A 26,822-nucleotide genomic window follows, 5' to 3' on the forward strand; every position below is an offset into this window, starting at 1 on the left:
AAGGAGAAGTCATCCAATTCAGTAAAAAAAGAAAAAAAATATAAATGGGTATCAACAATATTTTTTCCTTATTTGTCCTATCAAAGGACTGCAGAGTCAAAAGTTTTCAGATTTGACTTTGAAGTGGCTTTTTCTTGTCCTAACAACCAGCAAAGGGCACCCATCTTTTCCCTTGGGCATAATGGAAACAGAAGGAAAAAGCCTGAGTTAAAGAATTGAAGACATTTTCCCATTTCAAACTTTTGTGTGTTCTGCCATTTCTTGTTTTGCTTTTCCAACTGATAACAAAGTGAGTAGAAAAGGTTCTCTTCTATCTGGCTATTAATGAAAGGTGAAACCTGATTCATACGAAAAAGAAAATTTAAAATACTTTGCAGTATAAAGTTAAACAAGCAAGATTCAGATTTCTCATAGAAATAATACCTTGGGTTAAGAATATATTAATGAGTATTATTTGTAAGTATTATTCTGAGGGAGAATAAAAAAATCTGATGAAATGACTGAGAATGTTATTTATTTTTAAGAAAGAACACTCAGTTTTCATTCTGCTGTTTTCCTTTTCCTTTGCTACTTACTGTGAGAGTTGTCTGCACTGCTAGTCAGCCTTCCAAAAAGAGGTACTCAGAAAATGACATTGGACAACTTTTAAGACTGGAGATAGTTTAAAGCACTTCTCAGTGTCTCTGCACTTCTCATGGGGTTTTGGACAAAAAAAATATATCATTGGGTCACAATGCATTTATTGTCAGTATCTGTTCTCTCAAGTGCCAAGGCAGGTCTACAAAGTCTAAGGTACCAACACTGCAAGTGATTTCAGAAATACAAACATCACAAATGAAACATTTACCATCAGCAATGTCTATTCAAAAAAGCTGTGGTCCTAATTGTCCCCATGAGTCTAGCCAGAAGACAAGATCCCCTAGGGAATGAATTCACTCCTTGTAGAGAGTCAGGATATCTCCAGGATACTACTTGAGGTCTAGTGTATTATTGGACATGCCATTCCTGGTCACAGCCAGACCCAGGGACAATCTCTGAAGGAGCCAGCAGGATTTCCAGCTGGAGTGTGAATTTTCCATGCAGTCAGAGCTCACAAGGGCAGCTGTCAGCACATGGATGGCCACTCTACACAAGCCACTGCTCCTTTGGACTTTGAAGAGGAGTGGAAAGGACCTTACAGTTAGTAAGACAAAACAAGTCCTCCAACACCTTGCTTCTGATTACAGATCTTGCACTACCTTTTAAGCTACTTTTAAGTTACAAAGGAATAATGTTTTAGTAAATCAGAGAGAAAATACTTCAAAAAAGAAAATAAATTTCATCTTCCATCCTGTTTGAAGACATCCAAAAGCAAAGCCTCCCAAAATTAGGAACAGTGAAAAACCATAGAATAATTTTGGTTGGAAAAGAGCTTTAAGATCATCAAGTCTGTTAGCCTAGCACAATGATAAGTTCACCACTAAACCATGTCTCTATGCAGCACACCTACAAGCCTTTTAAAACCCTCCAGAGATGGTGACTCAACCACTACCCTGGGCAGCCTGTTCCAGTGCATGAAATCCTTTTCAGTAAACAAATTTTTCCTAATGTCCAATCTAAACATCCCTTGTCGAAATCCTTGCGTAGGAAGATCTGAAATATATTAAGATGTACAAGTTTCCCTTTCCATTAATAAAAAAAGACATTTTAAAATCACCTATTCAAACTAGAAATGGCAGTTGTTTTTTAGAGACTCTCATCTCACACTCTGCACCTGCAGAGCACCAAATGGACATTCATATTTTCAGTTGAGGGTACAGAACTAAGTACTGTCTGTTTAACTTCTCTAGTTCAGCACAGTGATAATACAGTAGAGAATTTATAAAGCTAACAATGACAGTAGTACAGCTATTATCTTCAGATTAGCCACTTGGCAGGAAATAATAAAACACTACAATTCTGTCCATTAAAGTTTAGGGACTTGTTGTGTGTGGAAAACAGATCTCCTTGCATACCTGTGTGGTTTTGAACTTCATACCCTAAGGCTTAACAGTAAGGCTTACACTTAGGCTTCAAGGAAAGATTTAAGAATCCATTAAATGTTGTCTTGAAACAAGGCTAGAGTTTCTTGCACCTTTATCTCATTTCACTATTCTTCTAAAAAAATGGTGGCTACCTTTCATAATAACACATCAAATACTTTTTAGTAAGACTTGCACATAGACCTGCCATCTCTATTTTGCCTGTCAAGTAGGAAAAAGACAGGATCCTTGGCATTATATATGAAATGTTCTAGCAAAGGAAGTTGGCAGAACGAGACACAACCTTAATGTAATTTCCTGACAAACAGTTGTTGTCTTGCATTTCCTCCTGGGATCTGGGTATATTTATGCTCAGAATTCACTTAGCTGTGCAAGAGCCTTTGTAGTATTCCCATCAAAGCTAGGCTGTAACCTCATCAGACAAATGGCCCAGGAGTATAGACACAAATAAGAAATTTTCAGGTTTTTTTTTTCCATAAGGCATTAGTTTGTAGTGGTTTATAATTTGACTATGGTAATTTGGTTCCCTTAAAAAGAAGCATGGGAAGATAAAAGTATATTGTACAGTTTTCAAATGAGTAATGAATGTTCACAAAAATGAGGGTTTATTTAAATTTCTAGTCCCAAATTATTTTTGTTTCTTCTGCAAATACACAAAAAAATTAACTGTAATTTAAAATCATACTCCTTCACCTAAATTTTTTCTGCCAATCACCTAGTTCAGCCTTTATAGCAATCTGCTGGTCTTTTCTTTTATGAAAAATATGTATTTCCTAAGGTGATAGGCTCAGAGTCTAACTAGATAGAAAGCCTGCAAAGCAAGTGGAGTAAACAAAGAAATAGGTAAGAGAGTCCAAGGAAGTGTTGAGAAAGGCAGAGTACTGCAGATCGGGGATTTACCTCAATGGAAAAGGAACTGGAAGATGCCAGGGGAAGGATCCAACAATCTGTGAGTTCCAAGGGTTTCCAAGAGGACAAGCACACACCATAGGCCCCTGAGGTCCCCAGTTACTGCACCTAAAATGCCTTGGATTCTCCTCAGGGGAAGTTCATTCCTCTGTAAGCTTTCATCTCTGCTAGCTATGCTGTGGTATACATAACCATGTATGAAGCGGGAGGAGCCCTTCTTGCTCCTAGGGCTGATCCTGAGGCCTCGGGGTTTAGCCCATTCCTGGACGATGTCCTAGGGCTGTTCCTGGGGCTCCGGGATCTACCCCTTCTTGCCTGCTCCTGGGGCTCCTCGAGCTGTGGGCTTCTCCATCCTTACTGATGAGTGAGAGCTGTCTCCGTGGGTGTCAGCTGCTCTCTTATTGGCCCCCTGCTCCTGCACATGCTCAGGAGGGAGGCCAGACACAGGTGAACCCACACCCACTCATCAATAACTCAGGGCACCTGGTCCTGTCTCACCACACATGTAACCACTGTGACAACAGCAATTATCAGTAGATACAGCAGACTGTAGCAGCACTGACTAGTCATATTTGATAATTTATGGACTATACAGAGTTCCTCTGATATTAATGACAATATTCTCAGCCTTCTATCTACAGAAATTTGGAAGGGAAATTTAAATGAGGCAGAAATGGAAGACTTGGCTTCCCGTCTCTGATGATTCATTAAAGAGGAAGGGAAAGAAGAATTAATACTGAAGTAAATTTCAAAGTGTCCTGTGTCAGCTTTAGTTTTCACCTTGTTTATGCACATTATACATACAAATTTAAACAACTAACTATTTGTGTAGAGTAAGCATTCCTGTGCAAGATTAGCAGCAGCATGTATGGTGTCCCACCTGGGGACTTACTCCCTATTCCCGCATTTATTATTTTGTTAATAAATGCAGACTTCTTTGTTATTAAACCAGCCACTTAAAGCTCTGATGTGACCATGTCAAGATTTGCAGCAATTTATCCCCATTCACCAGGTTAGTGCAGTAGAATCAAGCCACTAGCAAAAGAATCAGCTAACAATAAAACCCCACTGTAAAGAAACACAGTGGCGAATTATGTCTGCCCTCAGATATCATTATGATAATAAGTGCTCTGCTGTTTGACTAGTGAAGAACCACACATCTAGTAGAATTTCCAAAGCTTTAAGAAATATGTTTTTCTTTAGTACTGATTAATCTAAAAATGAAGTTTGAAAAGTACATAGCATGGAATATGTACTACACTGATTTTTCCTTCTTTTTATCTATTTTTCTCAAGTATTACCTCCGGGTAAAACATTATATTACTTTGGACACAGCAAGATTTCCCTTGAGTTGCTATAAAGGAAATAACAGGCTTTTAAAGATTTTTTAAAATAGCTTTTTTGAATAACAGTAAAATGAAGACAAGAATAGTTACGCTGCAGTTTGATAAAGTTGGTGGTCTTACTTTAAAAGTTATCTTAAAGGAAATCTGACACAAGAAATAAATCCAAGCCTTCTTATAACACCTGAAGTGATTCTGGAGTTCTTCTCTTGCAGCCTTACCTGGACAATGTTAAATCAGAAAATGAAGAGTAGTGGGCAAACTTGGCTCTCATTTCAATGCCTGCATCAACTTTGGTGTCTGTGATCTCTGCTTGTTAAGAAAGAAAAAAAAAAGCAGCTGAGGAGCCTTTGGCTAGCACTATCGTAGGTGGAAGGACATTTTCATTAAACATTTGAGCTGTCAGAAGATTTGTGGCCAGGGACAGCAAGGGGTGTGAGCAGAACACAGCTCCTATCCCATGGGGTGGTAGCTCGAGGCATTTGGCTGGAAAGAGACAACTAAAGGGGGAAAAGGAAACAAAAATTCCTTCTCTTCAGGCATCTGCTACTAGCAGCCACCAAAAAAAAAAAAAAAAAATAAAAAATAAAAAAAAAAATCTTTATGGCATTTTGACATGAAAATATTAGAGAACTGGACACAACTACATCTAAAGGAACTGTAATACATTCTTTCAGCCCATCATGCATTAGTGAATGATAAGACAAGAGTATATTTCTGACATTTTATTCTTTTACAGCCAGAAGGGATATGCAGAGATTTCACAGAAGGTGAGTAAAAGCCATCCAGTATGTCTGTTCACCACTGATCTGTTGCATGATATATTCCTCAGGCCCTATTGTTCCTTCCTTAAGAGCTGCTGTCACAAGCACAGCACTCCTCCTCTGCCTTAGAGGATGCTATGTGCAGCCTCTGAGAGCCTGATTTATTCATCATCTGGCAGACAACATTCACAGGCAATTCCATTAGCAATATCAAGCTCAATGACACCACATGTCTTTTACATGTCTGGTTTCCAACCACACAAACTTAAGTGTTGTGCTGGGCCCCTTCTTTTTGAGAATGGAAACCACCGGCCTAGTGCAAATTGTGTTTCTTTATTACCCATTTTCTTTCAATCAGCTGGGTTGACATAAGCTTTGACTTAACAAACGGCCTGTATCCTTTGATGACAAGTATGCTGGTTTGGCTGAACTAAATGCACTACTAACTAGTAGTCAGCTGTGCACATAAAACATGAAAAAAGAAACCAAGGAGATCTTTAAAAACTGAAGCTGTAGTTTAAAAGTTAATCTTTCAAAATAAGGTTAACAATATTGGGAAAGGATCTTTGCAAGCTATTGGAGATTTGTGCTTTACATTATAACCAAGTGAAAATTAAATAAGTAATTTTCATATAAATCTCTCCGGGCATTATTAAGATCCATGATACAGTGTACCATTGCTTCATCATAAATTGATCTGAATAAGGTATTAAATACCTTCTTCCACTGAAATGTTTATAAAATAATTTTACCTTAGCAGTGTTTCTAAAACACATTTTTTCCCGAATATATAGTTACAGATTAAATGAACCAGGATTTTCCATTTGCAGTATCCATCCTCCTAAACTTTTGCAGCAGGCAAAATACCCTGGTTAAATTAATCAGCATCTCCAGCTACTGTCATGCTCATTAGCAGCCCTCTAACAGTGTGTGGTTTGAAGATAGATGCTGAAGTGCAACAATTGTAGGCATTGGTTCATTAGCAAGTATGATCAACATGGGCTATCACACACATTTCTCACACATAACACACAGAGCAAATTACTAAAACAATAAAAGAAATATCCAAGATCTACAGCAGGCTGAGCTGTATATATGCAGGCTGGTGCAATATTTCATTAATATAATTAGAACAAGATTTATAATAACTTAATTTCCTACCTTCTTTTGTCTAAAGGAGACCAGAGACACTCTGCTGCTTCCTGAAGAAAGCCTGTGCACTGGCTGGCAAAATATCAGGTGATATTAGACTATGCAATGAAGAAAATGTTATTTTAGATGTAATACACTCTCTTCAGAAATCTTTTTGATGGCAGACCAGCTATGTAATTACAGACACTCATTAACTGTCTTTAATGAGAATGATAATGTGTCAGCATTGGTGAGACATTTAACCCACCCCGTATCAAAAGAATAGAACTCAAGTACATTTTAAGGATCATCACCATTTGAAAAAAAAACAAAAACGACAAGGGGATGCTTTAGGAACATGTTACCAATATAATTACATTTTTCCCCTATAAGATAAAAATAACACGGCATTTAATTTATTTTCTCTCTTCTGTGGGAGAGAAATCATGTTTTAGTATTTTCTCTTGAAAAAGAAACGTAAAGATTGCGATTAGATTTCCATGGGAAGCTCCCACTGTCTTACATGATAGGCAGAACAGCATTGTTTTTCTTTTTTCCATATGAATGGAGACACATTTTAAGTCTGACACACTTAGTTTTCTAGGGGAATTACACTAAAGGGAAGAATCTTACTAGATGTTAATTAACTGATGTATGCTTGGTGATAATTCTAAGTTATGCATATGTACAAGTATTCCTTTACTTAAGAAAAAAGTACTTACCTATGGAGGACAGGAATAAAAAACAATGTTGGGGTTGATTCTGCTTTCACTGTGATCAAGAGCAAAATTCTGACTGATTTAGAAAAGGAATAATTTTGGGTTCAAGACTTTTCTTGCTACAATTTCACATTACATTTGAAGACTCCAGCAAAGAAAAGGGAGCTTAATTTATGCTGAACTAGTAAATTAGCTGTATTTGTCAGTTTGAGCATGTTTTAACTTGGTGATTGTGGTCCTTACTGCATTTTTTTTTGAGATAACTACACTTCTATAAAATTACTTTATTGTGTCATTCATAAGACACTAACCTGAAAAATGCAAAGTTAAAAATAGGAATATTTATAATACATAGTACTATAAACATATATTAAAGTGATATTTAAAGGATAGTAAACTCATCCACTTAAATCAATCCAAATTGCACAAAACTTCAAGAAGAAAATGTTTGATTTCAGTACAAATTTCTTCTTATTAGTTGACATCACAAAATCTTTCTCCCTGAATTCTTCTTTTGAAAGGTTTCAGCTTATGGCTTCTGTTTCAGGTCCTTTGTGAATCCTCACAAATCAGCAGATTTTGCATGTTGTTCCAACATGCTCCCTAAAGGGGAAACTGCTTCCCTCATACAGAGCACAAAAATTAATTTGGGAAAAAAAAAAAAAAACAAACTTGGATCAAGAATGAGCTGATCATTCTTCACAGCCTCATCATGTGGCATTTAATGGATGGCCAGTGTAAAGCTGGCTACTCACATTGACTGCTTCACACTGCCTTTCACACCAAATTTGGACTATTAGGATAAACTTTACAGAATTAAACTACCCAAAGTTCTTCCTAGCACAGCTATATATTTCTGTTTGGGCTTGACTGTTTCTAGCCACTGCACTGACTCATAACATCTTCCCTTATGTTCTACACTGTCGCAGAGATGGGCAGTGGTTCCTGAACCCAGCTCCCTCTATCAAATCTATGTAGCAGATGAGAACAGCAAGGCATATGAACTAGAGAGAATGTACAGTCTGTCAGTGTTAATCCTTCTTAATATTCTGCTTCACTCTAGAAAGGATTTGATTGTTTCTTAGATGGCTGTAGGGCCTCTGAGGTCTAACAAACCAGATATTTTATTTGAAAGAATCTTTGTAATAAATCAGCCTAACATTTCCATAGATTATTCTGGAGAGATACCAATCTCTCCTTGCCTAATTAAATTGTCCTAATATGAAAATGCAGGCCAAGACCAAAAGGCACAACAGATTTGCCGGAGTGTGGAAATGCCCCAAAGTCTCAGGCTCTTGGAAGAGAGGCAGAGAAATGCATGAACTCTGCCTGCATGCTAATGAACTCCACCAGATCACAGTCCATACAGATGCAATTTAAATTGCCTTGCACAACTTCAGCCTCAGAGGCTTCTAATTAACCCTCAGCTTTGAGATAAGTAGCAATACAGAGAGATGGAGATGGCACAGCAGAGGTGACAAAAGGCAAAAGACTACTCCTTGCTCCTTCCCTTCCCCCATGATTTGAAGGTTATGTCAGTCACTAAGCCAAACTCAGAGGGGTAATCAAAATGTCATTTACTTCGTCTCTCCATGGTAATATAACTTTTACCCTGTAAGCATGCCTGGATTTAGGACTGGCAAGATCATTTTAGTTATTTTAAAGCACACATTTCCACAGACACATGGCAGCCCTTGAAAGTATTTCACTCCCACTTGACACAGAGCTTTGTTGGAGAGGGCAGACAGTATTTCACCAGCTTGGCTTATGCCTTGCAGAGATACTCAGCTTCCTACAGAGATTTAGGTCTAATGGAACTCAACTGATTTATTGCCAACCCCAGCACCACCCAGACATGCTAGGAAACCATAGGAGAGAACTGCTGGGCTGCCATAGCAACTTACCAGCACAGCATTTCATTTTATGTGGAACCCTGCTACAAACTATAGACCAGATCACCACAACCACTTCCCTCCAACCATCTCTAGATGGCATCTGCAAATTGCAGTTCTTCAGCAGCACTTCAATACTGCCCTACCATAATGGGATAGATTTGGAGGGACCCTTCTGCTTTCAGTAAAATTACTTGTAATTTACACTTGTTAAAAGTAGACTGTGAAAGTGATGTCATAATTTCAATTATAAGATAAACTGATGGCTACATTTTCAGGTGGTTTTTGCTTTTTGTTTGTAGGGTTGGGCTTTTTTAGTAAGTGGTAAGACAGCTGCTCCTGGTGAGTATCCAGTCCTGCCCAAACTTAAATCAACTAGAGAATATTTGAACAGCCATCAACCAGTACTTGCATATAACAAAAGGCTTTGTCCAGGCATGGAGGTGTTCAGTTTCACAAAACAGTCCTCATCTGGCTGGATTTTTCTAATACAACTCAGAAATCTGAGGGAATTACACAAATTGGCGAATGGCTTATCTTAGCTTTTCATCTTGTCAAATCAAGTGGAGTGATTCCTGTAGTGATTACTTTCTAACATCTGGCTGGTGGCTTATATGAAGAGAGCTGGTGGCCTCATTTTGAATTCTAATGAAGACCATGCTGCATAATTCACTGATGTTGGATTCCCTACTGGCACACTTGGCAGAGCAGTCCCCAGTAGGAAGCTGAGGCAAGACAAAAGAATTAAATGTCATTATATCCCTGCAACTGAATAATCCAGATCAAGGATTGTCCACAGTGTCTGAGTGTGACAATGACAGTCAGCCTTGGTGTAGACAAGAGGCAAAATTAAGGAATAAACTTCAGGTCTCTCGATTTACGATATATCATGTGGTCTACACTCACTGAAATACATTATTATTTTTTTCTGTCCTCATGAAAGATAAAAGGCCACGCTGGGAATGAACTTGTATGAACAAGTATTTTTAGAGGAACAGTATGGAAATTCTGTGTCAAACTATGCACTACTGTATTCCTGTATTCATAACAGACAGTCATAGCACAGCCTGAGAGAGGGGAAAAAAGCAAGAGATTTACTGAAGTTGACAAGTGAGTCTGAGCCCACTTGCTTAGGTTTCAGGTCTTTTATTCCATGCTGCACTTTAAATTCAGCATGGGAGAGAAGGAACTATGATACATCTGGGTGTGGCCACACTGCAGCTTCAAAGCAAGTGAAGCTTGGGTCTCTTAAGAGACATCCGGAAAATACAGAGAATCTACATGGGTGACTTCCACAGCTATATCTACAGCATGTGTTACTTTATGCACCAATATGTGCAATGGTCTCGCTTTTCTCCCTACTGGCGCTGCAGAGTTAATGTAATGTTATATTATTTTCATAGCCGGTCATTAGCTGTGATCTCCACACTGAGAAAGCTCTTACCCTGCATGAACTATACTCCACTTTTCCTCCATGTACTATGAGAGATCTGTAATTTGCCAAGCCCACTTCACATTGAGGGATTCGTCCTTCACTGTCAGCGGAGCTGAATTGACTGAAATTTAAACTCCAAACAAGATCTCAAAGCAAAATAAAAACATATGTCTAAAATTAAGTACTATGTCCTAAAAGCACTACAGATGTAATCATACTGACTTAAGTATGTGCTCGTTTACTGCACCGCAGGAAGGATAGGCATTGAGAATGCCATCTACTGGCAGAAAAACACTGGCAGGGAGTGTAATTCCACTGCAGGCGATTTCCAAAAACAGGAAAGCACAACAAAATATGATGTGGGTTGTTAGTCTGTTTGGGTTTTGTGTTTTGGTTTCATTTTTTACCCAGTTGCTTATTTCACGTTCTTCTTTTATATAATTCATTTTAATCACGTAGTTGTAACTCCATGATTTCATGCCAAATTTTATGTAGAAACTTCACTGGGAATGTGTTTTGAACCCCAAGTATATTATTAGACTTAACTATGTACCAGAAATGAATAATGTCTTTAAATAGTAACAATTTAAAAGACAACAGACATAATGAAAAAATATGAATAGAGCTGCAAGGCTGAGATTGCTTTCACTTCTCTATGCTTCTTATTCACAGGATCTCAAAAACATTTCTCAAGAGTTCTTTAAATACTTGGTGGTAATATTCAGACCCTAAAACATAGACACTAAAAAATCTGAAAATGCATCAGGCTCAGCAGTTAACTGGTTTGTTATTGTGCCATGATTTGAATCTTTATGTGGCAAATTTGTGATTTGATTGTAAATAGAAATCTTAGTGGAGAGTGTCTGCCCTGTTAACTCCACTTAAAAAAATTAATTGTCATAGTGTTAGGGCAAGGCAGATCTTTGTAAATTACATCGCTGATGGTTTGAAGACATCTTCCCTTGTTTTTCCACTTACTGATAATTGATGAGATTATTTATTGTGTCCTGTCCACACCCAGCCAACAACCAGGTTACCTGGAGTTTCTAATGAAAAACAGTTGGTCTGGTTTTGGCCTAACATTCTCTTAAGAGTGTTCCATCTTTGCAAGAAAGCCACAGACATGATGGGGTGGGGGTTAGTGAGGTTCAGCACAAACTTTGGTCTAAATCTGATTCAGTCATTGCCTAAATTAAGATTACAGTCACAGACAGAGAGACAACAACCAGCTCAAAAAGAAGACCAACCAGTTGGAAGTGACAGAAGTACCTTCCAATATGTGTAACAGCACAGAAGAAACAGAATTTGATGGAAGAAAACAACTAAAAAAAAAAAAATCGTTTGTGAGCAGAGACATCCCTGACCACAGCCTTTTCTAAACTCATGTCTTTAAAAAGTAAACATCCCTTTGTTGCTAGCTGTGGCGTGGCTTCAATAAAGACATCCAACCTGGAAGTGCAAGTACTGACGAGATGTTATTCACATTTTATCCATAAATTACCACCACTGAAACAGCATGGTGAAAATTTAAGTGTCACCTGGGATGAACAGAAACTACTCTGAAGTCTTGAATTATCTGCTAATACCACAACCCAGCATTTCAATCATTTTAAGAAAGCAGAAGGGAATAGGATTAAATTCTAAAATAAGCTGAATAAATATAAAATTAAATCAGGAAAATGGTAAAAATAGTTAGGGACATTAGTGTCACAGAACAAAGCCTTTGATCCATGCTTTGTCCATGCAAAAACTGCCATTGGAGACAGCAAAGCTGCCTCTGAAGCATCAATAGCAGTAGAGCCTTGCCAACTCAGAGCTGTGGCAAAGCTAACTACTGATGTGATGAGGCCCTTCTGAGAGGCCCATCACTGATGAAATCATTCTGCTCCTGGGTACTGAAGTCTGGGACTGTACTTGCAGAGTGCTGCATTGCCCTGGGTAGAGGTACCAGCTTACCTGGAGCTGGCAAGGTAGCTCTACACGGGGATGCCTTGCATCACCACTCTTGCCCTTCCAATAGAAGAAGAAAGCTTTTAGAGTGGCCCTTTCTTTTACAGTCATCCCTGCTTTTTTGTGACTGCCAGTCAAGACAAGAAGGGAGAAAGTGATACCAGGACAGGACAGAATATTATTGCCCCAGGCTGAATCTAGCACACTAACTACTAACCCTCCCAAAAAGCCATAGGCGCTTTGTTAAAATCTCATTTGATACCCAGACCACTCTAGGAAGGCCTGAGAAGCATGGGAGGACAAAGATAGTTTCATAGATGCCCAGCTGTCTTCAACATCAACAGACTAAAAGACTAGAAGCTGGAAACTGGTTGAAAGTTGGGGGACCATCATCATGCTGTATGAAACTGAGGGGAAAAAAAAAATCTCTAAAATGAAGTAAATCTCTCAGTTTCTTCCAGGTTCTCTGCAACATAGTGATTCCTTGGCCTGGAATTTGTTTTCAATTTAAACTAATTTAATTTCAAAGGGAGTACACAGACCATGAAACAATCCAGGAGTCAAACCTGTACTTTTACAAAACATACTTTTTAAGCAAGTATGTCTCTAATGCATGACTGTATGCATTAGAACTGAATAGTAAGTCAATCATTTTTAACAAAAACTGAATGCTTTGAATCTCTTCTTTCCTGTGATTACTCTCTAAATCGTTGTGAAAGACTCATACCCATCAACATAGCCCAGTAAATGGGTTTCCCCTGCTCAGCAGCTCCTCCTAGCAGATTTAGATTATCAGATCCTCCTGTTCAACACAAAATGTGAATGTTGTCAAGGTCTCCTTCCATATTATAATCCCCTACTTGACATACAATGACATTATCTAACCAAAGCTGAAGAGAAATTGTAATTCTTGTGGTAATTACAGGCTTTAATAGGCAAAGGGGGTTGTTAGGTGCAGAGCAACTATTCCCATTAGGGAGTCTTCAGGAATACAACTGGTACAGCCAAACTATTTAGTTGAGACAGTATTATTATCAAAGGAGCCCATCACTACTTTTAAAGAGTCACTTCAATTTCCATTTGAAATTCTTTTTGGTGACTTCTTGTTTACCACTTGGTGACAACTTGAAGAATGGTAAGTTTTTCATATAATACAGTAAGTCACATTGTAGGATACAGTGAAAAAAAATAAATAAAAGACCATTTCAAACTTCTTTAAGTATACTGGGTTGAAATGTAAAAAGAATAGCATTCTGTAATACAATTATTGAAAAACTGGGAAGAAAGATTAAAATTTACCAAGTAGCTAGGAAATATTAACTGTACAAAAACCTAATTACTATTGAAAAATATTTAAATCTTCCGGGTCTAATGAACTTTCAGAATCTGAGCTCTCAAGCTAGTAATGATATGTTTGAAAAATTCAATAGTGCTAGACAAATTATTATGAGTAATGCCATTAAATTATTAGCTTGTGACAAGCATTAAATCCTATCCAGAGATACTCCTGAAGGCATTACCTTTTATGTCTATTTAAATTACTGGTCACATAGAAAAAAAAATTCCATTCATTTTTTTTTTCAGTTTGTCTAAATTTTGTGCAGGATCTGGAGGATCAAGAAAACCTCAGAACACAGCCTGAAGTTCAGAAACCATTCTGGATGGCCACAGTATCTACACCAGGACATGTGCTGGATGTTTCAAAGCCCCAAGATCAGAACCAGGACCGCCCTAGTTGGGATCTCTTCTTAGGCAACTGTTAGACTTCATGCCCTATTTACTTACCAGAAGTTCAACGTGGCTCCAGAAGTAAAAAAATATGACTTGAACACAAAAGGATGAAAGCAAGGCTTCACTCTTCTCTGTTTTAGCATTATTCTAGTCTAATCTCTTTGTCCCATGTATTCAGGACAGCTTTCATACCAGCTTCCTCACACCTAAGAACGATCCAGGAAACATCACTCCTTCCCTGATGGTCATTTGAAAGGACTTACCTATGACTGGAGCCCCATTCTTGTTAATGGATACACATAGGATATTCAGAAACAACCCTTTCTATAAGAGTTCACTGAATCTGACTGGGATGGACTTAACTTTCTTCACAGCAGCCACTTAGATGTTGTGTTTTGGATTTGTTTCTTATGATTCACCAATGCTTTGGCTATTGCACAGCATCAAGGATTCCTTCTGCCCCACTCTATCCACCAGTGAGTAGACTGGGGGTAAACAAGAATTTGGGAGGAGACAAAAAGCTGGGACAGCTAACATAAGTTGACCAAAGGGATGTTCCATATAATATTCAGCAACAAAATTTGGAGTAGAAGAGTGGGGTTTTGAGTTTATAAGGTGTATGTTACTCAGAGATTTGCTTGGGATTAGACTGGCTGTGTGAGGTGGTGAGCAATTTCTTTCAATCTGCATGCAGTTTTTTTCCTGCTTCCTTCAGCTATTAAATTATCTTTATTTTGACCCACGAGTTTTCTTTACTTTCTCAACACTTTCAGGGACAGGGAACTCAATCCACCATAAAGAGACCTTAAAAAGCTTATTATTATTTGACACTCAAGACATGGGAGCCAAAGCTGGGATCAGTCTTTTCCCCAGAAGAGCTACCAAGCTGCTGTAAAACTGACACAGCTTCAAAAAGCTGCCTCTGGCAAGGGGGGAGTTGACTTCAGGGGAAAGCCTCCATAGCTCATTAGAAGCACTCAGAGATTACACAGCATAAGAATATGGTTTATCTCATTGAAAGACATTTTCTGTTGTTGTTTTCGGTGGGGTGGGAGGGACGGGGGGGGGGTTTGTTTGTTTATTTTAAATAAACCCCTTCTCAGAGTTCTGATGGGCAGAATCTCCCACATACAGCTATGCAAGAGATGAGGACATAAGAACACAGGACTTTGACTCACCTCACCACTATAGATAAGATCTCAAGTACAAAAATACATAAAATACATAAAATTTGCAACACAAAGTAATACTGAAATTCACATAAATTTATTTCTCAGTTGCAATTTCTTTTTAAAACTTATTTTTGTCTTTTATCAGCAACTATTATTTAATCATAAGCAGACCAATTGCAACCAATAGAAAAGCCAGAACCGGAATGAGTCACGTTTGTACATTTATGAGTCCATACTGCACACATAGACAGTATGAAAACTCAGGTCATCAGGACCACTGACTTTTCTTCTCACTCTAGGAAGAAAGTGCCATCAGCAACAGCATGCCAAAATGAAACCACCACATCTTTTTGGTGCTACAGTCTGGAGATTTGATGTAAAAGCATTAGGCTCTGTTACAGAACTGCCCAGCTTCCTATTTGTGACTACTACAGAGTAAAGTTGTACCTTCCCTACCTACTCATAGGGATTGTCAGGTGCTATGGGATCCTCCCAGCAGCCTACACACTGCACCTGATCTGTGGCCAGAGCTTAGGGATATCTTACATTTGACTCTAGAAGGCAGATGACAGCTGGAGCTCCTCATGTTGCTGCAAGGCTGATAGCAGCACCCACAGTGGCTACTCTCATTCTACAGATGGCCACAGGGATGAACATGTGCTCCCCATTCCACTCGTCTACAGAGAAGGAGCATCTCAACTCTTCTTCCCTGGGTCTGGCCCTATTACTGCATATAGTGGTAGGCAACTCACTGTGAACAAAGGACCATTCTTGTCTGGAAAGACAGAAGTTAAAATGTCCATTTTCTCCCTCTTTATGTCAAAATTTTGTCCTTGTTCTACCTTGAAAAATAGTATTTCCACTAATGCACTGTCCAATCCAATTATTTCAGTGGCCTTTGGATCAACTCTTATTAAAAAGTGTAATTACAAACATTTAATACCTCTCTCAAGTGGCTGATAAACTCTACCAGGAAGTTACAGAAACTCCAGGCAATTAAAAAAGGTCAGTCTTAACAAAAATAAGAAAAACAGACATCTGAGAAAAATAGTGCCCATGACCACCAGAAATTAAATGAAAAAAAATGGCAGTGCTTTCATATTTATTATAAATCCATGATGGAAGAGAGAAGAGGTAGGTCACCTGTAAATGATACTGGGGCAAGGGTCAAACATCCCAAATATTCAAAATGCTAATAAAGAAAGATTGAGGGACAAATAAGGGACAAATTCAGAATTGTAATTCTATAAATTTTTATTTAAGAAACCTGAAGAAAATAACTACTGTGAATGTACCACTAAGTATGCTGAATTGTTATTCTAATAAAGAGGGACAGTGATTCAAATTTCATAATAGTTTAAATTCTAACATTATTCACAACTAACTTAATCCAATGCCTCTGGTAGCTGCCTCACACAGGTCTAAAACCTGTATTTTAGATAAAAATATGGATTATTCTTGGACCTCTAAACTCCTCCTTGTGATACAAGGCATTTAAAAATAACCTCTCAGTCATTTTGCTGATTCACATTTACAGCTTAGCATTAGCTGGTGTTTTGGCAGCATGAGATCATTCCCAAAAAAGCAGAAATGGAAATCAGTGCCAGAATGATTGTCACATAAGTTAAACAATTTTTTCACTGAAGAAAAAAAAGAAAAAAGAAAAAAAGAGAGAGAAGCTTTTTATTAGCCCACCTCTAGGATTTTGATTAGTACTAAGAAAGGAAGGCTTTGACAATTGATCTATCTGAATATATAGGCTATTACATTGAAATCCTCTCCTGAGCCACTAGAATCCTAGCACCCCCCATAAATATAAGCTCAGGAGCAGATGAACCTCACATGCTACCCAGACAAGTCTCCTGTGAGGCTGGAGGTCCCCTGCCTCATGCCTCTGGGCAGCTCCATCACAGCATCCCTGGACCACAGCAGCAGTGCCCTGAGGGGACACCACCCACAGCCACAGCAGCCTGAGTCGGATCAATTCCCAAGTCCTATTCTGCCTCCATTTTCTTTATTCCAAGGCACAAATACTTCAAGACACAAAACAAGTCGGGTAGCCAAACATATAATGAGCTAAAATGACTCCACTCGAAAGCTATTCCAGCTATCACAATCTATAATAGCTGAAGAATTGTATTTATAGGATGTCTCTAAATGTGCATACCAGAACACTTGAGATTTTAAGCCAAATTAATTCCTTGGCACTTAGTGATGGTACTCTGATACCAGCTGAGAAATTTGGTCTTGACTTCTTGGCTCTTCTTTCATTCTGTGTGATAGGTTTTGTTCAAGTACCTATGTCCTCTTACTTGGCAAATTTTGATCCACTGTAGTTTTCAGTAAGACAGCACTAGAACCATACCCTCTAGCACGGTTACTCCATCAGCTCATGTTAAAAGCTACTAGGTGTAATATTAACTGGATTTAGATCTTTGATTAAGGCAATGGGTCTATCCACCCATTTGGCAAAGTATGGAGCTGGGGCATTGATGACCAAAACTGCCAGATGCAGAAATTATCCACAGGGTACTAAATTTTAAAGAGAACTTTTGGAGCTGAAACGTTCAGAATTAAAGCTGTTAAGTCTATTTTTTTTTTGGGGGTAATGACAGTTTCAGATAAAAATGACCTTCTTTAGGAAGCCTAAAGGAGGCAAGCCCACTGGTGCTCATGACACAGGTGGCTGCCAAGGGGACACCTAACATGTCTTGCACTTTGCCAAGGTCTTCCCTGGCCCCAGGCTGGCTGATGAAAATAAAGTCTCGAGCACATGTAAAGAAGGACTCTCTTAAGCCAGTGCAGCCACCAAGTGCTGACCTACAAGCAGCAGAAGGCCCCCCAGTATTGCTTAGAAAGGAAGCGCATATTCTATAGATTGGCATTCTTGGTAACAGGATAAAATACAAAGTAGCATTGTTTGAATGAAGGTTAGGAGTGAGCAGCTACTAAAGGACTATTTAAATAGAGCAGATTTCCTCTATCCAGGGGCTCAAATTTGCACCCGTAAAACACTGAGGTGTTCCCAGGTAGAAGCTGAAGGACAAAATAGCAGGTGTGGAAGTTCTGCAGAAGGCCCTTTAATAGATTAACCCTCCCACATCCTCACCCTAAAACCCATTATTTTGTCTTTTGTGAAGCTGCTTTATGCAGATGAAGCTTTTTTTTTTTTTTTTTTTTTTTTTTTTTTTTTTTTTTTTTTTTAACAGCTGCAGCTTCAACAGAGCTCTTTGCAAGACCCCCTGGTTGCTCTGCCTTACTACTAGATCAATAGCTCCTTTTCCAGCATGCACATGTTACAATTCGCTGTTGGAATTTTTTGTCCTTGTGATGCTAGCATAAGATGAAAGTTATCAGTACCTGACAAAGAAAACAGAGGGAAGTACTGGAGTACCCATTTTGAGTTATGTCGCTTGTTGTCTTGGCAACCTGTTAATAAGCTCTGTTACTCATTTTTCACCAGCACCTGACAACAAAATCTCTGCAAGACTGGGTATTATTAAGGCATCTGCTAACTCAGCTGCTTCACAAGGTATCAGAAAAGATCTGCTGGCATTTCCATTCTGAATCCTATTTTGCGGGCCTCATAAATCATCCATAACTTGCACAATAGCTGAATACAGGATGCAGAAATACCATTGTGGCAATCCATTCCCTTGAAAAGAGCATAAAAATGTGCTGGCATCCAGTCATGCTCCCTGCAGTATCAATAGGTACATTGCTATTCACTACACAGGGAGGAGGATTAGACCTCAAATTCCTCAAGAAGAAACACATGAATGCTTTGACAGACATATTCTCTTGCACGTCTCTCCTTTGACACCACAGGCTTATGGCGTGGGGACAGGATTGGCCCCATTTCCTCCAAGCTTCCCTTTGGAGAAGAGTCCCACCCTTCACACTGCTGCTGTGCGTATCCTCAAGCTGCTTTGAGAAGCATGCAACCATGTACTGAGCCAGCACTGCAATTACCATAATTAAACACTATAATCAAACAGGCTTCAGTCAGCAGTCAGGCCTGGCTGCTCTAGGAGCTGTGCAGACACGCTGGATGACTCTGCCCTTCCTCAAGAGTAAACTGTGTGTGAGCTGCACAAAGAGCTCAGCCTCAAAGGACTGAAAAAAAAAAAAAAAAAAAAAAAAAAAGCACTCTTTAATTACATCCCATAGATTCCCCCCATAACCTGGGATAAATACTTTCCTTGGACAAAAGGTTACCTAGTTACCCAAATTCCACAGATTTTCTAAGTTTGGGACAATGAGGGAACACATACTTAAAATTATCTCTTTGGTATAACCTTTCACCATTTTACAGGTTAAACACTCAAAGTTCAGCATTTGGGTACTAGAACAGAAAAAAAACATTCTGAAATTTTATTAACAAATGGCAAGAACAAACCCCTTCTCCCTAGCAAACAGTAGAGAGAACACCAGAGGACCACAGAAAGGAGCTAAAATAAATAATCCTCTGATCTGTGCAGTGGGATTCTGGAGGTGCAAGAGGGCTTCCCCACAAAACTTTAGACAAGAAACTTGTCAAGAGGACTACCTTTATTCCTGGATTTTCCCTTCATCCAAACTGCAGGCTCCTTTAATTCTCTTTCAACACAGATTTTAGCAGTTTATTGTTTAAGGATTGAGCAGTGGTGAAAACACATTCATTACTATTTGTCATGGAGATGTTGATGAATTCCAGTCACATGCAATTAAGCTGTAATTCAACACAATGACAGACTAAACAAGCAAGTCTAGACAAACAAGAAAAAATCAATCAAAAATAAAATTCTAGAGGAAATTTTTCAGAGGATTCTAAAATCCTCTATTGAAAAAGGGGGTGCATACTCTCATTTTATTTATTATATGAAAACAGAGTATTTGCTTTACTTTAATTCATGCATTGGTATTGAGATGTGTCATCTAAACAGTAAAAAATTAGTAACACTGCAATACTTTTCCTAGAGGAGAAGCACAATGTCTTTTTTCTCCCTGAAGTTTTAAATTAAAGCACATCCATGTTAAAAATGACTGCATCTTTCATTTCTTGAAGGTAAGTTCTGTAATTTCACTAATCAGAATAACCTCTCTGTAAAACAAAGCAATGGTGTCACTGAGAAGCTGAATTGGCTTCATGACATTCATACTGAAATGAAAGACATATATTCCAGGCCTGAGTTTACTCTCATGCAAATTAGGACCTACATGACTTGAATAAATCTTCACAGGGGGTATTGTTGTATTGGTTCTGTTGGTTTTCAGTCAGGGGAAGAATCACAGCTTAGGATTTTTTTCCTTAGCTCTACCACTGGCTTAACCTCTATGCATATGGGAAGATACAGCAAAATCTGATAAAACCTATGTTGCAAAAGGAAGAATTAGTTACACAAGACATTATATTACATTATTCAAAACTATTAGATCAATGCTGTCATGCTAGCAAAACATCGGCATCTCTTGGTCAACAGTGTATAGCAACCAACCCTAGGAATGTGATGTAGTAGCATGATAAAACATTTCATTGCCCTTTTTCAGCACACTTAGGAGATATTCCCAAAGCTGGAATTTGTAACACGCTTCAGTATTAGGTTGTAATAGTCATCATGCCACAATGATTTTACAAACCAAAGCAACTTCTACTCCTGTGACAAGTTGATGTATTTTAACATTTAAAACAAGATTAATTTCACCCATACTCACTCAGCATTTGTTTTGTAGCAATGAGATGTTAGAAAACTTACCAAACACTTGATTCCCAAGTAACCAGGACAAAATAAAATCTTACACTTCACAAAACTGGATTGTTTTGTTTTGTTTTGCTTTATTGTATGAACCCTCTAAAGGAAGAACAGTCTTGAAGAAAAGGCAACAAAAGATATTTAGTCTTATGAGCCCTGTAATTTTCTAATTTCGTCATACAAACCACAGAAAGGTACTGTGAGCAAAGGTGGGCCCTCCTCCCCCCAGCTTTTCCTACCAAGAAAGAGAAAATTCCAAGTACTTTGGAAAGATACACAGAGCTTGAGCCATGCTTGTGTAACAGCCATGACATAATTTCTGGCTCTATCAAACTGCAGAGCTAACCTTTCAAGTTATTTTTTTGTATGTGCTCTACTTACCACAATATCAGTCTCTGGGGCTACTAGATTGGTGTTATATAAACAAAATCTTCAGTAAAAAAGGAAGTTTTACCTAACTTCAATGTGGTCTTCAAACTAAAAGCTAATAGCAAATTAGTCATGGTGACTAGAAGGCTCATAATTTTAAAGTTAAATGGTGAGAAAGTTAAAAAAAGAAATGTATAGTTTTCAAGACTTATTTTAAAATAAAGGCAAAAAACATTCATTGTAAGGAATCACAAATGAAAGAAACCATACAGTTCCAGAATGCATTTATTAATTCTGCTCTTCAAAAAAAAAAAAAAAAATCAAACAAACAAATAAAATTTTTGTGAAATTATTCCAAAAACTCACCTCGAACTTCAGGAGAGAATCGAGCTGAATGGCGAGACACAAAAAGTTTCAGTTCTTGATCCAGGTTGCACTCAACCAAGTTTGTGTCCCATGACCGGATTCCTAAAATTCAAAATACAAAACATCTAGCTTGGTACATGAGCACTGGATGCTTTAACTGAGTATTTTTCTATTTGCATACATGCTATTTCCATATTTCTGAATTCCAAACCCAGCCTTTCTTTCTTTCAAGGCATGCAGATATTTTTTTCGAAAGCGCTGAGTTCTCAGAAAGAGAATTTTGGACAGGCATCAGTCATAAGCAAAAGGAAATTTGCCTTTCCAAAATGTGACCATCCTTTAAACTCCCAGTTTTTGGACTGCTGGTCTCACATCCTAGTAGCCACGATATGAAAAGTTACTGATGTCTCTGAATTGATTTTAAAATACCAATACGCTGATTTACAAAACTGAAAGAGCATACCATTCAGGGGACATTTCAGCCACACTGCAGGCCCACCATACATGTTCCTCAGAAAAAAAGATAGCATCACCTAACATTAGTATTTAAATATATTTACATAGTATTAAATTGCTAACATCTTCATTCAATAGCTTTGAAGCATCCCATATTTAACATTAAAATTTAAGTGATTTTTCTTTATGAAGTATCAAAATTCTAGGTTTGAGATTTAAAAATGCTATGCTTGATCTCTTTTTTTGTTCTGTAAAGAACTGAACAGCACATCTGTATTCCCTACCTTTTCCGCCTAGCTACTTAGAAAGTGACTCGCATATGATCAAAAAAAGTATTATTAAAAAAAATAAAGTTTGAAATTTGACCAGAAAAAAAAGCAGCACAACCAAACATTGAAAGCAAGAAGACCTATTTATGACCAATAATACATCAAATAAAATAAAACCCCCACAAAACCAAAACAACAAAAAAATTTACAAAAAGCCAAATCAAAACCAAACCAAACCAAAACAAAACAAAACAAAAAGAGGAGAACATGCTTAATATTTTTCTATCATTTTCTTGTTTTGAAATTGTTCTGAAAAATGATCTGACTTTAAAAAATAATGAAGAGGTACCTGCGCTACAGGTAAGTCCAGGCACTGCAGCAATTTTAAACACCAACACTACAGTAATTTATTTTTTTTTTCCCTAAAGGAACATCAGTAGACTTACACACATTACCTGGCAAATGCAGAAAGGCCAGCAGGTCAGGAAGTGTCTGGTGACCCCTCCCCACATGCCTGACCAGGCCTTTGCATTAAAGCGTTGAGTTAAATCACTTCAGGGTTTCATGAGAAGAAGAGATGGCCTGAAGAGGTGTGTGGCCACCCCCTCACCATAAGACTAGCAGTAACACTCCTGCTGGTAACTCTGCCAGGGTTTCAAGCTCTGAATGATAATGTTGATGCTGCCCCGTGTTATGTTCTCTTTCAAGGCAGTGGAAACATCAGGACTAACACTGGCAGAAGCCATGTTGTCAAACTGAAGGATGAGGAGGAGAAAGAGGGGGAAGAGCAGAGAAACCAGATCTGCAGTGCCAGTCTCCCATTGCAGCTCTGCAGCTCTTGCCCATGCAGCTCCATGCAAATGTGGATATCTGCATTTCAAGAGCATGGAGCCTGTTTAGGGATAATTCATACAGGGCTTTTCCTTGTCAGCATCCCAGTCCAGGCAGGAGCATGTTCACAACTGGGATATGTTACCAGCTACTAAGTCACTGCCATTTGAAACTATAAATTAATTTGGAAATACAGTATTGGAAATACTGTTTCATAACCACTCAAGAGAAGAATAACTGAGCTATAACCACCTCCACTTCCTAGCTGATGCACTGTAGCTCAAAGGCATAAGCAGTGAGCCTCTTCTTCAAGTCTCCTTATTTTCGTTTCTCAAAATCTCCTGGCTATATCATGCATTTTTGGGGCTTAGTTTTGGCAGAAAAATACATCTCAGCAGGCTTTAATATTTTCCAGGTGTTGGAATATTTGAGAGCAAGAAAGTAAAGATGATATAATATGGTGCACGTACAGCACATATGAAAACCATGGCTAGTAAACCAGTGTTGATCATGAAGCCTAAGTACATTGAAAGAATGACTGATGAACTTGAAGAAAGTAGAGGATAAACAAATTGCTGGCCTGTGACAGCAAGCTTGTGTGGGAAGACTACAAATCCTTCTGGAGGTCAGTTAAGCAATACAGACTATGATTCAGCAGTGCTGCTAATGATAGGGCCAGTCCACCATCCCTATCTGCTTTTGTCATTAATCCAAATTTGCTGTAGGGATGGGATTCTGATTAGGCATGGTCAAGACTGCTGAGCCAGACAATGTCCAAAATACAGAACTAAATGCAAAATAAATAAACAAATAAATTACCCCCAGATAAATGAAGCTGAAGCTGGGATTTAAAATATCCCAAATCTGCAGCTGCATGATTCAGCAGTCTGGATGCAAAATTTATGCATGTACATTATGAAATAGCATAATGCATGATACACATTATATAATCAAATTGGATTTGGATAGAATGGAGGTAAATCTGCAACTAAAATCCAAGGTCAATCCAATGATGTAGAACATTAACAACATGGATGCATCTACTGGAAACATGGCTGAACTGGAGCTATTTCTTTCTTTCTGCAGTCTAAGGAGTGCAACGCCTCTAGACACAGGACTAATCAAACAGCAGGCAGGGCACACCCAGTAGCATCTGCCAAATCAGCAGAAAAATCTTGAAGCTTTCTGTTCACTCTTCTCTTCTCTTTTTGGTGGATGGTGGGTTGAAGGACTGCCCCTTTAGCAAAGTCACATCCCAAATGTAATTACTGAAAGTGCATCTCACCATGCCATTCCCTCTTGATGATATATTAAGAAATGACTCTGCATCCACCAGGTTGCGTAGGATCACGCCACTGATGTGTTATCAGCAGATGTTTTCTTTGACACGTTGCTCTGCAGTTTGGCGCATGAATCCACAGTTTTCAGTGATGGTACTCAAGAGATGTACCAGAGAGGTACAGATACAGAGGCAGAGATACCAAGAACCCAAAACACATTTAAGGCTCTGTTGAGAACAAAGGTTGAAACAACCTTTTTCCCCAGACTACTGCACACCTTCTGAAGAGGTAAGCTGAGCCCATATTTGCCTCATGCAGATAGAGCTTCAGACGCCCAGTCTACTCATCCAGAACAATGCACCTCAAAATCTGATCAATGTTTTTTCCTAGCAGGAAAAATCTCAGTCAGACTGTCTGACACTAGGAGCAGTGAGGTGACTTCTATTCCAAAATGATGAATAAAAGGGCCAAAGTGTTCCCTCTGAACATCTAAAACTGTAAGTGGGTGCTATGCTAAGTGGCAGGACATAGCAGCAACAGAGCAATGCAGCAGCAACTGTACAATAGAAGCTTCAAGAAGAGACTGAAGAGCATTTCTTCAGAGGAAGGATGACATCAGCTGTCTTGATGGTAGAAATTTTATCCATTTACTCTATAATTCTTAATTATTTAATTAAAATGCAGCCAATTCACTTCTGACACAACCAAAAATTGAGACAGAGCTAGGCAAGTGCAATGCAGAAGAGGCTCTGAATGACAAAGCATCTGCCTCGGTAGTTCTCCCTAGGAGACAATGGTAGCAATAAAGATGAACAGGTCATGGTGAAACTACTTAGATGTGATGAGGCAGATCTTTGCCACAAAAAGTCGTTAAAAAGAATCAGGAGAAATATCCAACTAAAGCAACAATGCCTGAGAAAGCAACAATAGAGACAAACCAAGTCCTAGCCGGACTGCTGAACCACACCTAAATGACGAGGCTGCTACCAATTCCTTATTCCAGGGTCTCTTCCTCCCCTCTAACAATGGCAAGTTACTAAAATCGCTGCTTCCAACATCCCAGAAGAAACATACATGTTACAAAATAAGGCATCAATTTAGTTTAACAAACTCCAGTGTCCAGCAACAATTTTCTTTGTGCTTCATACCACTATTACTGCAACGGGCTTTTTTTTTTTTTTTCCACCTCTGCATGTATACTGCACCCTATTGTATCAGAAATCTCACTGAAAACTTGTAAAACTGTCATTTCACTTGCGATACCCTCCTGTATCACCCTCCTAAGGGCAAACATACAGTGCATCAAAGCAGTCCGTAGCCGGACAATAAAGAGACTGAGGACTCGGGCATTAACTTCGTTACTCAGATGGCTTTTCCTTACTGAAATATACCTACGCTTGAAATATACCTACGCATATAACCCCTGAGTACTGAAACATCCTCCAGCCGAGAGCGAAGTCCCACCGCCCAAAGTTAACACAAAGGCGCGGCTGCGCTCCCGCTCGGGCAGTCTTTGCCGCCGAGAAGGAAAACGCCCCGAATCCCTTCGGATGGGTTTGGCGGCGGGGATCTCAGGGTTTTGAGGGGAGCAGACAACCCGCAGCCCCATCCCATCCCCATCCCCAACCGCGTTTGCCGCCGGCGCGGCGGGCGCCCTTTGTCCGCACAGGGCTGCCATAGGGACCGCAGTGCGGACTGCGCCACGCCCACCCGCCGGTGGCTCCGGGCAGGCGGCAGAGGCGCGGCGGGCGGTGCGGGCGGTGCGATCCCGGCCTTGGCCCCTCCGCACCAACACCCCAATACTGGCGGGTGGAGGGCTGTCTGCCTGCCGGGACGGCTCGGACCCCACTGCGGCTCTCAGCGGGAGCCGGCTCCGCCGAGCCCGTGCCCCACCGGGGAAGGATGTAGGGTAGAAGGGGCTTGGGACGGGGGGACAGCGGCGGGACGCTTGTGGAATAAAGAACTGGACGCTGCGACCTGGGGACTGTTGTGCCCGTGACCTCCGTGGGGTGGGTGTGCGGGGGCGACGGGGGTGGGGGTGGGGGGAGTTGTGCCGCGGCCGCGCCCGAGGAGGGGGAAGGCGCCGGCGGCGGAGGCGTCGCAGCGTCCCCGTTCCCCGCCGCCTCACCTCGCTCGATGTTGGCGATGGCCCGACGCAGGTGCTCTTCGGTCACCAGCTCGCCGATGACCACCAGGAGGTAAAACTTGCTGTCCAGGAAGCGGTGGGAGAGACTGGGAGAGGACGAGGTGGGGTTAGGGATGCTGCAGGAGGGTTCCGAGTCCACTTCCACCACCACGGTGGCCATCGCCGACGCCCCGCTCCGCCCCGCGGCTCCGGGGCACTGAGAGGAGAAGGGCTGCTCGGCGACGGCTCCGCAGGCTGCAGGGAGGGGAGTGCGGGCGGGCGGGGAGGCGGCGGCGCTTTTATACGGAGACGGTGCAGGGCAGGGAC

The 26,822-nt window shown here is 39.8% G+C and overlaps 1 protein-coding gene across 1 annotated transcript in view; it reads right to left on the minus strand.

Annotated features, from left to right (window-relative positions):
* Positions 1–26,745, minus strand: part of MAP1B (microtubule associated protein 1B) — a 66,574-nt gene extending 39,829 nt beyond the window's left edge. The window contains exons 1-2 of the mRNA XM_030466994.1: positions 26,499–26,745; positions 21,535–21,636 (exon numbers count right to left, since the gene is read on the minus strand). Coding sequence (XP_030322854.1) covers positions 21,535–21,636; positions 26,499–26,676 — 280 coding nt within the window. The 5' untranslated portion in view covers positions 26,677–26,745. The remainder of the gene's footprint in view (positions 1–21,534; positions 21,637–26,498) is intronic.
* Positions 26,746–26,822: the final 77 nt, after the last annotated feature.

Source organism: Calypte anna, chromosome Z, assembly GCF_003957555.1.
Source record: "Calypte anna isolate BGI_N300 chromosome Z, bCalAnn1_v1.p, whole genome shotgun sequence".
Taxonomy (NCBI): domain Eukaryota; kingdom Metazoa; phylum Chordata; class Aves; order Apodiformes; family Trochilidae; genus Calypte; species Calypte anna.